Source organism: Heloderma suspectum, chromosome 3 (genome assembly GCF_057233095.1).
Source record: "Heloderma suspectum isolate Gila_16-S chromosome 3, 16-S_ref, whole genome shotgun sequence".
Classification (NCBI taxonomy): Eukaryota; Metazoa; Chordata; class Lepidosauria; order Squamata; family Helodermatidae; genus Heloderma; species Heloderma suspectum.
In genome coordinates this window covers 267906620-267919164 of record NC_139460.1, presented here as the reverse complement: position 1 = coordinate 267919164, position 12545 = coordinate 267906620, and the positions used below count along the sequence as shown (strand labels likewise).

The 12545-nt window shown below is 49.8% G+C and overlaps 1 protein-coding gene across 6 annotated transcripts in view; it reads left to right on the top strand.

The window, feature by feature from the left end:
- The window catches only part of PFKL (phosphofructokinase, liver type), a 52039-nt gene extending 40128 nt beyond the window's left edge, over nucleotides 1-11911 (top strand). For 3 of the 6 annotated variants that reach the window (XM_084846901.1, XM_084846902.1, XM_084846900.1), the window contains 8 exons: nucleotides 872-959; nucleotides 1771-1923; nucleotides 4239-4403; nucleotides 5675-5736; nucleotides 7396-7507; nucleotides 7934-8033; nucleotides 9538-9643; nucleotides 10845-11911. In XM_084846901.1, the coding sequence (XP_084703027.1) occupies nucleotides 872-959; nucleotides 1771-1923; nucleotides 4239-4403; nucleotides 5675-5736; nucleotides 7396-7507; nucleotides 7934-8033; nucleotides 9538-9643; nucleotides 10845-10992 (934 nt within the window). In that variant the 3' untranslated portion in view covers nucleotides 10993-11911. Of the gene's footprint in view, nucleotides 1-871; nucleotides 960-1770; nucleotides 1924-4238; nucleotides 4404-5674; nucleotides 5737-7395; nucleotides 7508-7933; nucleotides 8034-9337; nucleotides 9644-10844 lie in introns of all 6 variants that reach the window. The other 3 variants (XR_014789560.1, XR_014789559.1, XR_014789561.1) reach the window with 2 other exon arrangements.
- Nucleotides 11912-12545: the final 634 nt, after the last annotated feature.

Below are 12545 nucleotides of genomic sequence, written 5' to 3'. Positions count from 1 at the left end.
GAGAAGGGGACGGCAGAGGATGAGATGGCTAGATAGCATCACCGATGCAATGAATATGAACTTGAGCACACTCTGGGAGAGAGCGGAGGACAGGAAGGCCTGGCGTGCTATGGTCCATGGGGTCACGAAGAGTTGGACACGACTTGACTGAACAGCAACAGAAACCAACACCCCTGCTGTATAGATTCTGCTTCACTAGCACAATCTGATCAATGTTGCTCTTGATGGAGTGTGGTAAGGGGTGCCTGGAATAACTGCCCACTATCAACTGGGTGGATTATGTTCCCTCACATAGGGAAGCCTCTTTGCTCACTTCTGCAGATGAGGACTGGCCACAGCCTTTTATGAGCTAGCAAGCGAAGTGCCTCTTCCCTTGGGCACTTGTTTATCTGAACACATGAATCTCTTCCAAGGCCTTGGAAGAGGATCAGGACTGTGCTCTTCAATTGTTAGCTCGGCCTAAGTTGGCGCAAGCGGGTGTATTAAACACATTTCCTCTTTTCCGCCGTTGGTCACAGGGTCATTCATGCTGCAGAAGCGATACAAAGGGCACTTTGTGCACAAGTGGTCAGCACTTGCCATCCTGTAGGAGGCCGCCTCGCTGCTCTTCTGGCAACGAACATGCTGTTTCAAAGTCTTTGTGCCCTGTCTTTGCTTCAGACCATTATCTGGGAAGTGCAAATAGATGTAAAGCAGCAAATTAATTCGGAAGATTTCAGAGGATTGTTCTGCTTGCTTCATGGAATTAGTAGCTCCTCTTTTTCCTTCACTGTGCTAAGGCAATCGTATGGTAAAGCAGGTGCCATAAAAGAAGAGTACAGATGGCAGGTGCTGTGATAAAGCTTCCCTTACTTTGTTCTTGCTTTGCCAGAACTCTCCCAAAGAAGTGCATGGAGCAGATTGTGGAAAACATCCGGAAATTTAACATCCAGGCACTGCTGGTCATTGGAGGATTTGAGGTGTGGAGAAGCTGATTGGGCCCTTTCAAGATGGAATGAATGAGGAATGCCTTTCTCCCTTTTCTGAAAGGCTAGGCCAGGCCAGGCGTGTTTGCACAGATGTTAGTACTTTGGTGTGCTGACAGGCTAGAATTAGACATATAGTGGTGGGGAAATTACTATAATTAGTCCCAGCTTGGCTGTAGCTCTATAGCAGAGCACATGCTTTGGATGCAAAAAGTCCCAGCTTCAGTCCCCAGGAAATAGCCCTGTCTGGAATCCTGGAGAGCCTGTCAGTCAGTGTAGAGCGTTGTTTTGCCAGAACTCTCCCAAAGAAGTGCATGGAGAAGATTGTGGAAAATGTCCGGAAATTTAACATCCAGGCGCTGACTGGCAGAGGCGCTCCAGACCATACTGAGCTAATTGGACCTGTGAGGTTGACTTGGTAGAAAGCAGCTTCTTATGTTTACGTACGCAATCTTTGGATTAGTCCATGTATCTTTTTTTGCTTAGTCCCTTTTGCTGTCAACAACTGTAATCCTGTCTATTTAGTAAAAAATATTCTCTAAGTGACTGTGTATGAAATATACATCTGCATGGATGGATGGATGGATGGATACCCAGGATTGATAGATCTACCCAGATAGATAGATGCGTGTGCTCATTCAAAGCAAGTGTCTTCCACCCAGTTCAGAGATTGAATCGAAATCCTTAGTTAAGGTGCTGAGAGGTACCAGAACTCCCCTCTCCCCAGCCCCCATACTTCTTGCAGTCTGATGCTTGGGCTCAGATGTGTGGTTTATATCTCCAGCAATTTTCCCTGCTTTTGCAGGCATACGAGGGAGTACTACAGTTGGTGGAAGCACGTGGGCAGTATGACGAGCTTTGCATCATCATGTGTGTGATCCCAGCTACCATCAGTAACAACGTTCCTGGCACTGACTTCAGCCTCGGATCCGACACAGCTGTCAATGCTGCCATGGAGGTGAGCTGAGGATATCTGGCAGCTTTAGTATTAGGGGGGAAGTAGGGCATTCTGAGAGACAAATTGTGCAACTAGTCCTGCATCGATATATTTCCTCTGCATATGTTGGGGAATTTGGGCAAGAAAGGGAGAGCAGGCATGGGTCAACAGGAGGAACATGGAGTAAGACAGAGCACAGAAACTCTGCCCTCACCCCAATCCAGTGGAGGCTGGTGACTCTGATGTTAGTGCGGTAGTGAATTTGCTCCGGGTTTCAGCCAGAACCAGTCAGAACTCTAAAGCAGCTATCCAAGGTGCTTCCACCCCAAGATGCAGAGCCCCACTGACATTGGAGTCACCAGCCTCCACTGCCCAAGTCTCTAGAAATCCTGCCCAAGGCTACCTTTGATTCTGGGCTTTTTCCACAGAGGTTGCACATTTTCAAGCATTTTCCCACAGCTGTATGGGCTAGACATGCTGGCTGGGTTCAGATGATCAGCAGGGGATAGGAGTACCCTAATTACCTGCTCTGTGAGTTGTCATGTGGTCTGAACCTGGTGCGTGGCACAGGTGTAATGAGTTTCCACCCACCATACAACACAGTAACCTGTGACGCAGCGCAAGTAATCAGGGCAATCCTGGTCGTGCAGCCAGCATGTGCGGGGGGCAGGGGTAATGGCGACGGCAACAACCAGCACATTGTTTCCCCTGCTGATCATCCAAACCCAGCCAATGATGATTAGGAAGCCAGATTCAATGCCAGCCTGCAAAGCTTGACTTATTCAAGACAGCCTTCCCCAACCAGACACCTTCCAGTCAGGGTGGACTACAACTCCCAGCATCCCCCAGCCAACCATGCTGGCTGGGGGATACTGGGAGTTGTAGTCGGTCTGGGGGGTGTCAGGTTGGGGAAGGCTGATTGTGAATATTCACAGTCTTTGGCATTTCATCTCCCAGTTGTTTTTAGAACCAGCTGGGCAGTAATTCCTGACAGCAATCTTTAAAAGCTTTATAATAAGCCATCCTTCCTTGAAGCAAACTCTGTGCATAATGTGGATGGGACAAAGCTTGAACCAGAAACTAGGGCTGTGCAGGGACTGCCCCGCCCAGATCCGACTCGGAAGCCGCTTCAGAGGCGGGCCTGATTCAGCTCGGGCTGATTCGGGGGCCCTGACCTGACTCGGCCCTGAACCTAAGTGGGATTTGGCCATCCAAATCCCGCTTCAGGGGCCCCGATGCCCCCGCGCAAACCCCCAGGTCTTTACCTGGGCTGCTGCCTCCACTGCCGCCGCCACCAGCTCCTGAGCCCTGGACGCGCACCAGCTCTTGTTGCAGGGAGTCGCCGTTTTAAAAATGGAGACTCCCGCCAAAAAGAGCCAGCGTGCATCCACGGCTGAGGAGCTGGCGGCGGCGGCGGGCGATGATGGCGGCAGCTCCTGTGAGTCACCTCAAGTAAGGAGCTGGAGGCGCCAGCGTGACTGGGCCAGGATTCTGAAGCTCTGAAACGCACCAAGCGCAGGGTTCGGGCCAAAGCAGTGCACAGCCCTACCAGAAACTGAGGATCTCTTGCCCGTAGTCCATCGGTTCTACCCAGTGAAGCTGATTTGCAATAAGTTTCAGACAGGCAAAAGCAAATTATTCTCCAACCAACATATAATTAATGCATGCCAATTGGGGAAGACAAAGGGTGGGTGAATCATTGAATATTAGGGTTGGGAGGAGCGTATAAGACCAGCCCTCTCCGGGGGCGTGATTTGGGAAGGAGGCATTCCCATGGGGCATGGCTGTATCCTGAATGATGTAATGTCAACTGCAAAATTGTCCCACATACTTTGGGCCTAAATGGGCCTTGGTTTGGTCAAGCAAGTCAGCTCTTATGTTGCCTGTTTTGCTCCGAAAAGTAGTATAGGTTCTGCTTATACATGGCAGTGCTGCCAGAGTGTCACAGAATTGTGGTGGGGAGGGGGAAATTTTGGGGTGGGCAGATTGATCAAGCCGTGGACTTGGCACCATTGATGAAGAAACTCCCAAAATGTTGCCAGGCATATTTTCCAGTTATGCTGAATGTGGTGAGCAATGAGAATAGGAAGCATACCAGGTGGCTCCTGGATGATTTTCCTCCCAAAACAGCTACACATGATGGTGGTAATTCAAGCCATGTAATCTTCGTTGTGTTGGGTCCTGGGCTTGCTCTGCTGTGATCCCTAGCAAAGGTTGCTTTCCATGCTCTTGGTGTAGCTGCATGGCCTGGCAGCATGCAGTTTGCAGTCAGAGTTTAATGCCTTCCATCATCTGGGCAACTAAACATCCTTTCACTTCCTCCCTTGCCACTGTAGAGCTGTGACCGCATCAAGCAGTCTGCTTCAGGCACAAAACGGCGCGTCTTCATTGTGGAAACCATGGGGGGCTATTGTGGCTACTTGTCAACGGTGACTGGCATTGCAGTGGGAGCTGATGCCGCCTATGTCTACGAAGAGCCCTTCACCATTCATGACCTAAAGGTATGCTGGGGGTGCTCTGCATGTATATAATGTGCTCACTGAAGTGCTGCTTGTATACAATGGGGGTGGCAAAAAAGCTGGCTTCCCTGCATTAGTTACATGTGCAAAGGGCAGGATACTGTGTGTGTGTGTGTGTGTGTGTGTGTGTGTGTGTTTGAGAGAGACAGAGAGGGAGAGTGAATGAATGAATGAATGAATGGAAAAGAGGGCAGATCCTTAAAATTGTACTAACTGTAAACAGATTTGTGTTGCATTCTTGAAAGTGGCCTTAAACAATATTTGGAAAAGCGGGGTATAAACTGCATACATAGTGCCCTAAATACAAATATCCTCTCTCACACAAGTCCCCTGTAGCCCTGTGGGAAGATGCATAGCTGTAGGCTGCCATCCCCACACTGCACATCATTGCGCCTGCTTCAGGTCATGAGACTTCTGCTACCTGTATCTGATCAGCATCACATTCTAGGAGGGAGGGAAAGCATTCTTAAATTCCTTTTCCTGTTCTCCAGTGCCCCTCTCCCTTACCTCTGTGAATTGACCATCCGATGCAGACAGCCTGTGTTGTGTCCTTCACAATACCTCCAACATACACCTGTAAGGACACAGTAATCCCAGCGACAGCACAGCAGATAAATATTCCACCACCCAGAGCAAGCAATTCTAAAATCAATGGGGTTTATACAATTAAAGTTCATGGGATACCTTGTATCCCAATAGTTAATTACATAGATGAAAACAAATTGTTCCTATCATGGCCAGCAAACTTGTGGTCTGATGACTGTAATCAAGAACAAGTTCTGATCTGATGGTGAGCACTTCTCCCAACTTGACTATTCCCTCTCTGGCCTTTTCTGTACTTGTTCCATCCGAGTGGAAGCTTTATTTGTGCCATCTGTGCCTGGGAATGAAGTCACTCAATCTAAATGCGTTTACTTAGGAGTTTGTTCCCTTAATCTCAGTATAAGTGATGTTTGTATAAATGTGTCAAGAACTGACAGTTGTAGCTGCTGGATTCCAAGAATAAGAATATGAACAGCGACATGGATTTCTTAAGTTGCTAAAAAAATGTTTTGCTTCCCTCCCGACTACACTCTTATCAGTTGTTTGTTACACAGATGACTATTGATTCCAACACTGTTGAAAAGCCTTTGTAGTCTTATCTAATCTCATTCAGAAGTGACATTTCCCTCTCCTTTTCTCTAAAGAGCTTCGTTTCCTCCCTAATCAGCAAAAGTGGGTCCAATGAAAATGATTGCTTTGTGTCTTTCCAGGCAAATGTTGAACATTTGACGGACAAAATGAAAACAGACATTCAGAGAGGGCTAGTCCTGCGGTGAGTTGTGGAAAGGGCTCTGGAACAGCCATGCTTCAGTTGTCAAAGAGGATGCAAATCAGGGGTGGGGACCTTTTTCAACCCAAGGGCCAAATTCCTCTTCGGAGAAGCTAAAGGCGGTGAGGCCAAAAATGCAAAAAAAAAAAAAAGCCAGCATATTGTACCTTAAATAAGCCTTAGGAGAGACATTTGGTTTTTTTAGAATCGGGGAAACTGCACAAAAGCCAGGAAACCACCGAACTCTTGGTGGTTGGGACAAGAGGGTGAGCCAGGGAAAGGGAGTCTGGCCATCAGGGGAAGCCTGAAGGGCCAGATTTGGACCCCAGGAGGTGTGTCGTCATCCCCCTGCCCCCAAGTTATGTATATGTTTTGCGTAATCTGAGATCGAAAAAGCTTGAACTCCATAGCTTTTCAGACGCACTGTAAGTGAGCTAACCCTATAGTAGTAGGTATGTTAAGATGGCTGAGATATCTCTGATAGCTGATAAGGCCAGCAAGAGATTTCGGGCTCAGGCTCAAAATGAGCTCACCCTTTTTTTTTTCCCACACAGTGTTCAAGAAATGCAGGTGCAAATGTTACACTCAGCAGTGAGTTAGGCCAACCAGGGTGCTATACAAAACCTCTAGGAAAGCCTGGGCTGTTAGTGCAGGATACCATCACCTGCCCAATCGCAGGGTCAGCGCAGCTCTGTGTTGACCCTGCTGACCCAGTCCCTGGAGTGTTGCCAAGACTTGCATCTCTGTAGCGTGGCTGAATAGTGATTCAGCACAAATGAAGGAGCTGCAGCCTAGAAACCTCTGAAACATTGAAAAGAGACGGATGGTTTAAAAAATGTGATGAGGTTGGCTTGGTTTCCTGCCGAGGTGAGGGCCCAATGGACTGTACAGCAGCCATGCCGAAAAGAGGCAGAGGGGGGTATTCCTCTAGAGGAAAGCTAACACAGCGGAGGCACTGGTTTTGCCAGTGCTCAGTGGCTAGTTCCACCATGGCTTCTTTAGTTGTGTTCTATCATGTAGGCGTTTGCCAACTCCTCTTCAGACCCAGTTCCTCATGCAGGCCCAGCAGGGCAAAAGATTGGCACCGTTCAATTCTGCACACTTCTTGGATCACCAATCGCTCCTCCTAGAGCTGTTAGCCCCCTTGCCTTGTCTATGAAGACAAACTCGCAGCATTTTAATGTTACTTTATCTTTAAAAAAACTATTATTAGGTTTCCTTGTTTTGGAATTTAAAATTAAGGCAGTGTACAGAATTGAAAACGTCAGAATATATGAAGTACTAAGAGGTATATTCTTATGCATGCAGCATAAAGCAGCCAATAAAAATCAGGAACCAGTCTCTGAAATAAAGACATCTTAACTTTCCTTCAGAAAGTTAAGAATGACAGACTGCTGTATTTCTGTTGGATGTCCCACAGAGTTGGAGGCACTACCAAGGAAGCCTTGCCCTTTCCTCTTGCTGAGGAGTAGAGGGTGGAGGGTATCTCGTACGGGGAGAGCAGCTCCCTAAGAAACACCAGGCTCAACCACTGAGGGCATCAAAATTTAAAATCACCACTTTGAGTTGGACTCAGAGCCCTTTCTGTGCTGCTTTTTTTGTGCAATGTCAGCATACTTTCTCAGTGTACCAAGTGCTTTCTGACCTGTGTTTTCTCCTTAGCAATGAGAAGTGCCATGACCACTATACCACTGAGTTCCTCTACAACCTCTACTCCTCAGAGGGAAAAGGAATATTCGACTGCAGGATCAACGTCCTGGGCCACCTCCAGCAGGTAAGTGGGGCTGGGTAGTCGGTGGCTAAGGGGGAATGTCAGCAATTTGAGGAGGCACGGGTCACTTGAGGATTGAACCAATTTAAGACTTTTGGTGGAAGGAAACGAGTAATTGCAGATGTAACCTGGTGGAGAATTGTTGTTGGAGACTCCTTAACCTAAACATCTTTGCCATCAACAAAAATACTTAGCAGCGGCTTCTCCCACTCAGCGCTGTAGAGTTCATGGCCAAGGTCCCGTTGTCCATCCTGCAGCTGGCTGGGCCTTCTTGTTTGGCGTTTAACCCCCTCCGTTTTGCAGAGGATGCATGCAAAATGGCAGCTGAGTAGGATGGCCCCAGCGATCTCTGCAGATCCTCTTGGCTTCTTTCACAGTGGTATCACTGTCCTTTTTGCCCTGCCTTCAGTTTCCTGTCTCCGTCTCTAGGGAGGTGCTCCAACCCCCTTTGACCGCAACTATGGCACCAAGCTGGGTGTGAAAGCTGTACTGTGGATGTCGGAGAAGCTGAAGGAAGCTTACCGCAAGGGTATGTTGAGAGCGCCACCTCCGGGGTGGAAAATCTTTTGCTGCTGCATCCTGTGGCGGGGAGGATGCTCAAGAGAACTTTGGCAGAGTGGGCTGAAGCTGTTATGCCGCAGGCTCTATGCCCTCAACAGTCTGCCTGTCAGCCAGTTGCACACCATGAATGGTTGCCAGTCAACTGAGCAGAGGGACTAAGGGAAGCTGGTGGGGTAGTCACTTGCCAGGAAAGTGCCATTGCCATCCCGCTAAGCAACAGCTGCCTTGAGGCTGCTTTCCTCCTGAGCTTTCCTCTTGCCGAGAGAGATGGCTGCCCTTCCCTGGCAGCTTGCCCTCTTCCTCCCAAGTGAGGGGAAGAGGAGAACAACCAGGTCTTGATCTCTAGCCACAGCCCTTTACACTGTTGGCCTGGCTGTTGCACTGCATCCAGGAAGGACCCTAGCATCTCTGCTGCAAGCCTCTACGTACAGTGGGGAGGTGGTTAGTAGGGCTGGTGCCAAGAGTCAGCATGGTCAGGCACCTGCCGAGGGCCACGCCCCAGCAGGGCCCCACTGGCACGAGCCCCCTGGACTTGCCCCTCCTCTTCACCATTGCAACCTGCTCTTGCTCTGGCCGAGACAATGGGTGGTGGTGAGGAGGAGCAGGAGACGCCGCTGCCTCCTTGCTCACCGGCTCTCTGGCTCTCAAGCAAGCAAGTGGTAGCAAGGAGGAGACGGAGGCTGAGGAGCCGCTGGCGAGAAGCGAGCCTCGCCTGGGGCTGATGACGTCTTGCCAAAGGGCCCTCAAGAGCCTGGTGCCGGCACTGGCACTGCCGTTTCATACACCTCCGATTCCTGTTGCCCGCTCCGGTCCCGCCTGCTACAAAAGAGGTGTCCCTTTTCCGATCCCTCTCCCCAAACCCACCAGCATATTATACAGGGCTCACCTCTGCCCAAGGCACACATGCTTTTTTGGGTAGGGAGAACATTGCTTCAGCCCTATGGTGGTCCCCTTAAAGCAGAGGTAGGCTGTCTGGTGCCCTCCAGATGTTTCGGACTGCAGCTCCCACAATCCCTGACCATGCCATGCTGGCTGGGGCTTGGGGGAGGTGTAGTCCAAAACATCTGGAGGGCACCAGGCTGCCGGCCCCCACCTTAGAGCGTACTTCTCTAAGAAGAGCCTTGCCATGACAGCACAAGGGTGTGTCCCCGAGAGCCATTGTGATTTGAGACGCTGTGTCTGTAGCCAGAAGGGGTAAAGTTTGGGGCTCCTTGGCATGCTGTGCAGGACTGTTCATGAGGCGCTCGTGCTTCTGTGTTTGCCCATATTCAGTGGGAAGAGCATGTAGCCATTTTCCTTGAGCCCTGCTGACTACCATGGTTATAGAAGCCTTCTGTTCTCTGTTGCTGCTGGCTTTCTGCTGAAGACTTCCAGGGTAGCCACATCCAGGCAACCTCATGCAACGCCAAGCTGTTTTGTCTGACACCCGAACTGCCTGGCGCTGCAGGTAAAAGGCCCTTCTCTGTCCACAGGCCGCATATTTGCCAATTCTGCAGATTCTGCCTGTGTGATAGGCCTGAGGAGGAAGGCGGTGTCCTTTAGCCCCGTGACTGAGCTCAAGAAAGTCACAGACTTCGAGTAAGTAGCGCTCCTTTTGCCAGCCAAGTGAGGGAGATGAGATTCTGGCAACAGGGAGGAGACATAGTATTGCAGTGAAAGGCAGACCTCATGCCAAGATCTGGTGGGTAAATTGGCAGTGAGCGGGTACCAAGCTTCTCTCAGATACAGCTCCATGTTGCATTTGCTTTCTGAGGGAAGTGGGCAACACCCAGCTATGCTGGAAGGTTGTAAAGTATGAGACGATTCCAGGTGCATTCTGTTTGCTCATCAACCTTCTGGCTTTCCTTTTCCTCTGCCAATGTAGAAATTAACATTTAACCCCATTGTATTTAACCATCTCTCTTGGAGCTGAAATATTCAGTCTAAGGGCAGTATTATTATCCTTGCCTGTTGTATACCTGCCTCTATCCTGATTAATATTTAAGGCACAATCCAATGCAAGTCCTACTTAGAGTAGACCCACTGAAATGAATGGGAATTTAGTTAGTCATGACTAACTAAAGTCCCATTCATTTCAGTGGGTCTATTCTACGTAGAACTTACACTGGATAGCACCCTTAGTTCCTAAATGAGAGACACTAGGCTTTGAATCTTCTTCCTGGGTGCTCTACTCCAGCCTTCCCCAACCTCCAGGTGTGTTGGCCGCAACTCCCATCGGCCATGCTGGCTGGGAATCATGGGAGTTGCAGTCCAACACATTTGGAGGACACCAGGTTGGGGGAGGCAACTCTGCCCCATTATTCCAAATGGGTGGAGCTGGCTGTGAGAGAGAAATACTCTGCACATGCCCAGAGCTGGCTTCTGTATTATTACATCCCGTACTCCAAGGCTGGGGCCGCGGTGGCTTAGTGGTTAAGACACTGAACTGCAGACTGGAAGGTCGGCAGGACAGCAGTTCGAGACCCGAGTGCTGCGTGACGGAGTGAGCTCCCGTCTTCAGTCCCAGCTTCTGCCAACCTAGCAGTTCGAAAGCAAGAAATTGCAAGTAGATAAATAGGTACCACTTCGGCGGGAAAGGTAACAGCATTCTGTGCACCTTGGTGTTCAGTCATGCCGGCCACATGACCACGGAAGCGTTTTTGGACAGCGCTGGCTCTTCGGCTTAGAAATGGAGATGAGCACCGCACCCTAGAGTCGGACACGATTGGTTGGGGACACCTTTACCTTTTTACTCCAAGGCTGAGCTCTTGTACTGATGCTGCTCTTTGTCTCCCTGCAGACACAGGCTCCCCAAGGAGCAGTGGTGGCTGAAACTGCGCCTGATGCTGAAGATGTTGGCCCACTACCAGATCAGTCTGACCGAATACGTGTCTGGCAAGATGGAACATGTCACCCGGCGCACACTGAGCATTGAGAAGGGATTCTAGCGATCCTTCCAATCTCCTGGCCCCCCTGACCTCTGTAGTTCCCTTCCTCGCTGGCCTTCTCGTGCCTTTTGAGTGCAGTGCTGGTGCCACTGTGAGCCTGCAGGAGTGTGGCTGGAGGGCAGCCTGGCTGATATTGCAAAATCACTCCAAGCCGACATCAGGAGCTGATGCTTCCCCCTGCCGGGTAGGGAGGGGAGGGGGTTCTCCTGGCTGAGCCTATCTGCTCTTGGCAGCAGAGAGGGAGTGCAGGGTTATGAAAGCACACAGCCTCTTGGCAGGCAGGGTGCATTCCTCTGTCACAGGGCACTCTTTCATTCTTACACAATATTTAAAGAATTGTGCACCAATGTTCATACGGACCGTAGCATGGTTTTAGATTTTTTCTGGCCAGGTGCCATGGAGAATGCAACATTCCAGAAAGGGGATGGGAGTTTCTTCCCTTAGTCTGGAGCCACAGCGAATGTGGTATCCCCAAACATCTCTCTAGCTTGGGGAGTGCCGTAAGACCATTAATGTGTCCGATTTAGGGCCCAAGAATTTATGTTGCTATCATTAAGAGCACCCAGGAAAGATCCTGCCTGGCAGAAGTGTTTTGCCTGCAACACAGCAGTTCTCCCTGCTCTGCCCTCCTTCCCTTACTGGGGTGACACTTGCCAACCAGGAGAGGGCAGTATGTCCGAATGCTGGGCTGGGGTTGCCGCCGGTGTGCCGTGGTTTGGCATGGAGAATGCTCTTCTCCGTGCTCGCTGGCTGCTGTGTCCAATTTATTGTGCCTGGCTAGAGCTGTGAGGGTGGCACCAGCTCCATGGCCATGCTGTGTCTATGCCCGTCTGTGAACTCAGTGTCCCATGTTGCCTGTATTTGTCTGTGGTACAGCTTTGTGTCCTTTAGAGATATATTAAAAAAATCCACTGAACCAAACCCTGGTGTCTTGACTTGGGTTGTGTTTCTGGGGTTGGGGACCAGCCTCTGACTGCACACGCCTTAACAGGAGTGATTCTGTCATGTGCTGCAGTCCCCGCCTTATGTATGCTAAGTTCTCCCCGGGACAATATCCTTGTTAGAGTATGCTGGATAAGGGACAGAAAGTGGGATAGGTTCTCTGCCTCAAGTCTGTTCACTAAGAAAACGTAAGAACAGAGGAAGATGCCTTAGATCAGTGTGGACTATTTGTCTATCTAGACACACATCGTCTGCTCTGGCAGTTCCCCATCACTGGCTACCTGACCCTTCTTACTGGAGATGGCAGGGATTGAAGTGGCAACCTTCTACATGCAGAACAGGTGCTCCGAGTTATGTGTTCGGCCACTGAGCTGTGGCCCTTCCCTAATAAGAACACCTTATCAGGGATCTCAACCCGAGACCTCACGGATCTGAAGTGAGAATTTTGCCCCTCTAGACCAACATGTTTGGTGTAAACAACTCTCTTATTTTCTTAACCTTTTTCCAACTCCATGCCACACTTGTCTTCCACTAGAGCTGGCATACTGTCTGTTTCTGATTCAGGGAAATTAATAAATTTCAAGGTACTGATTAAACATCAGCAGATTGTA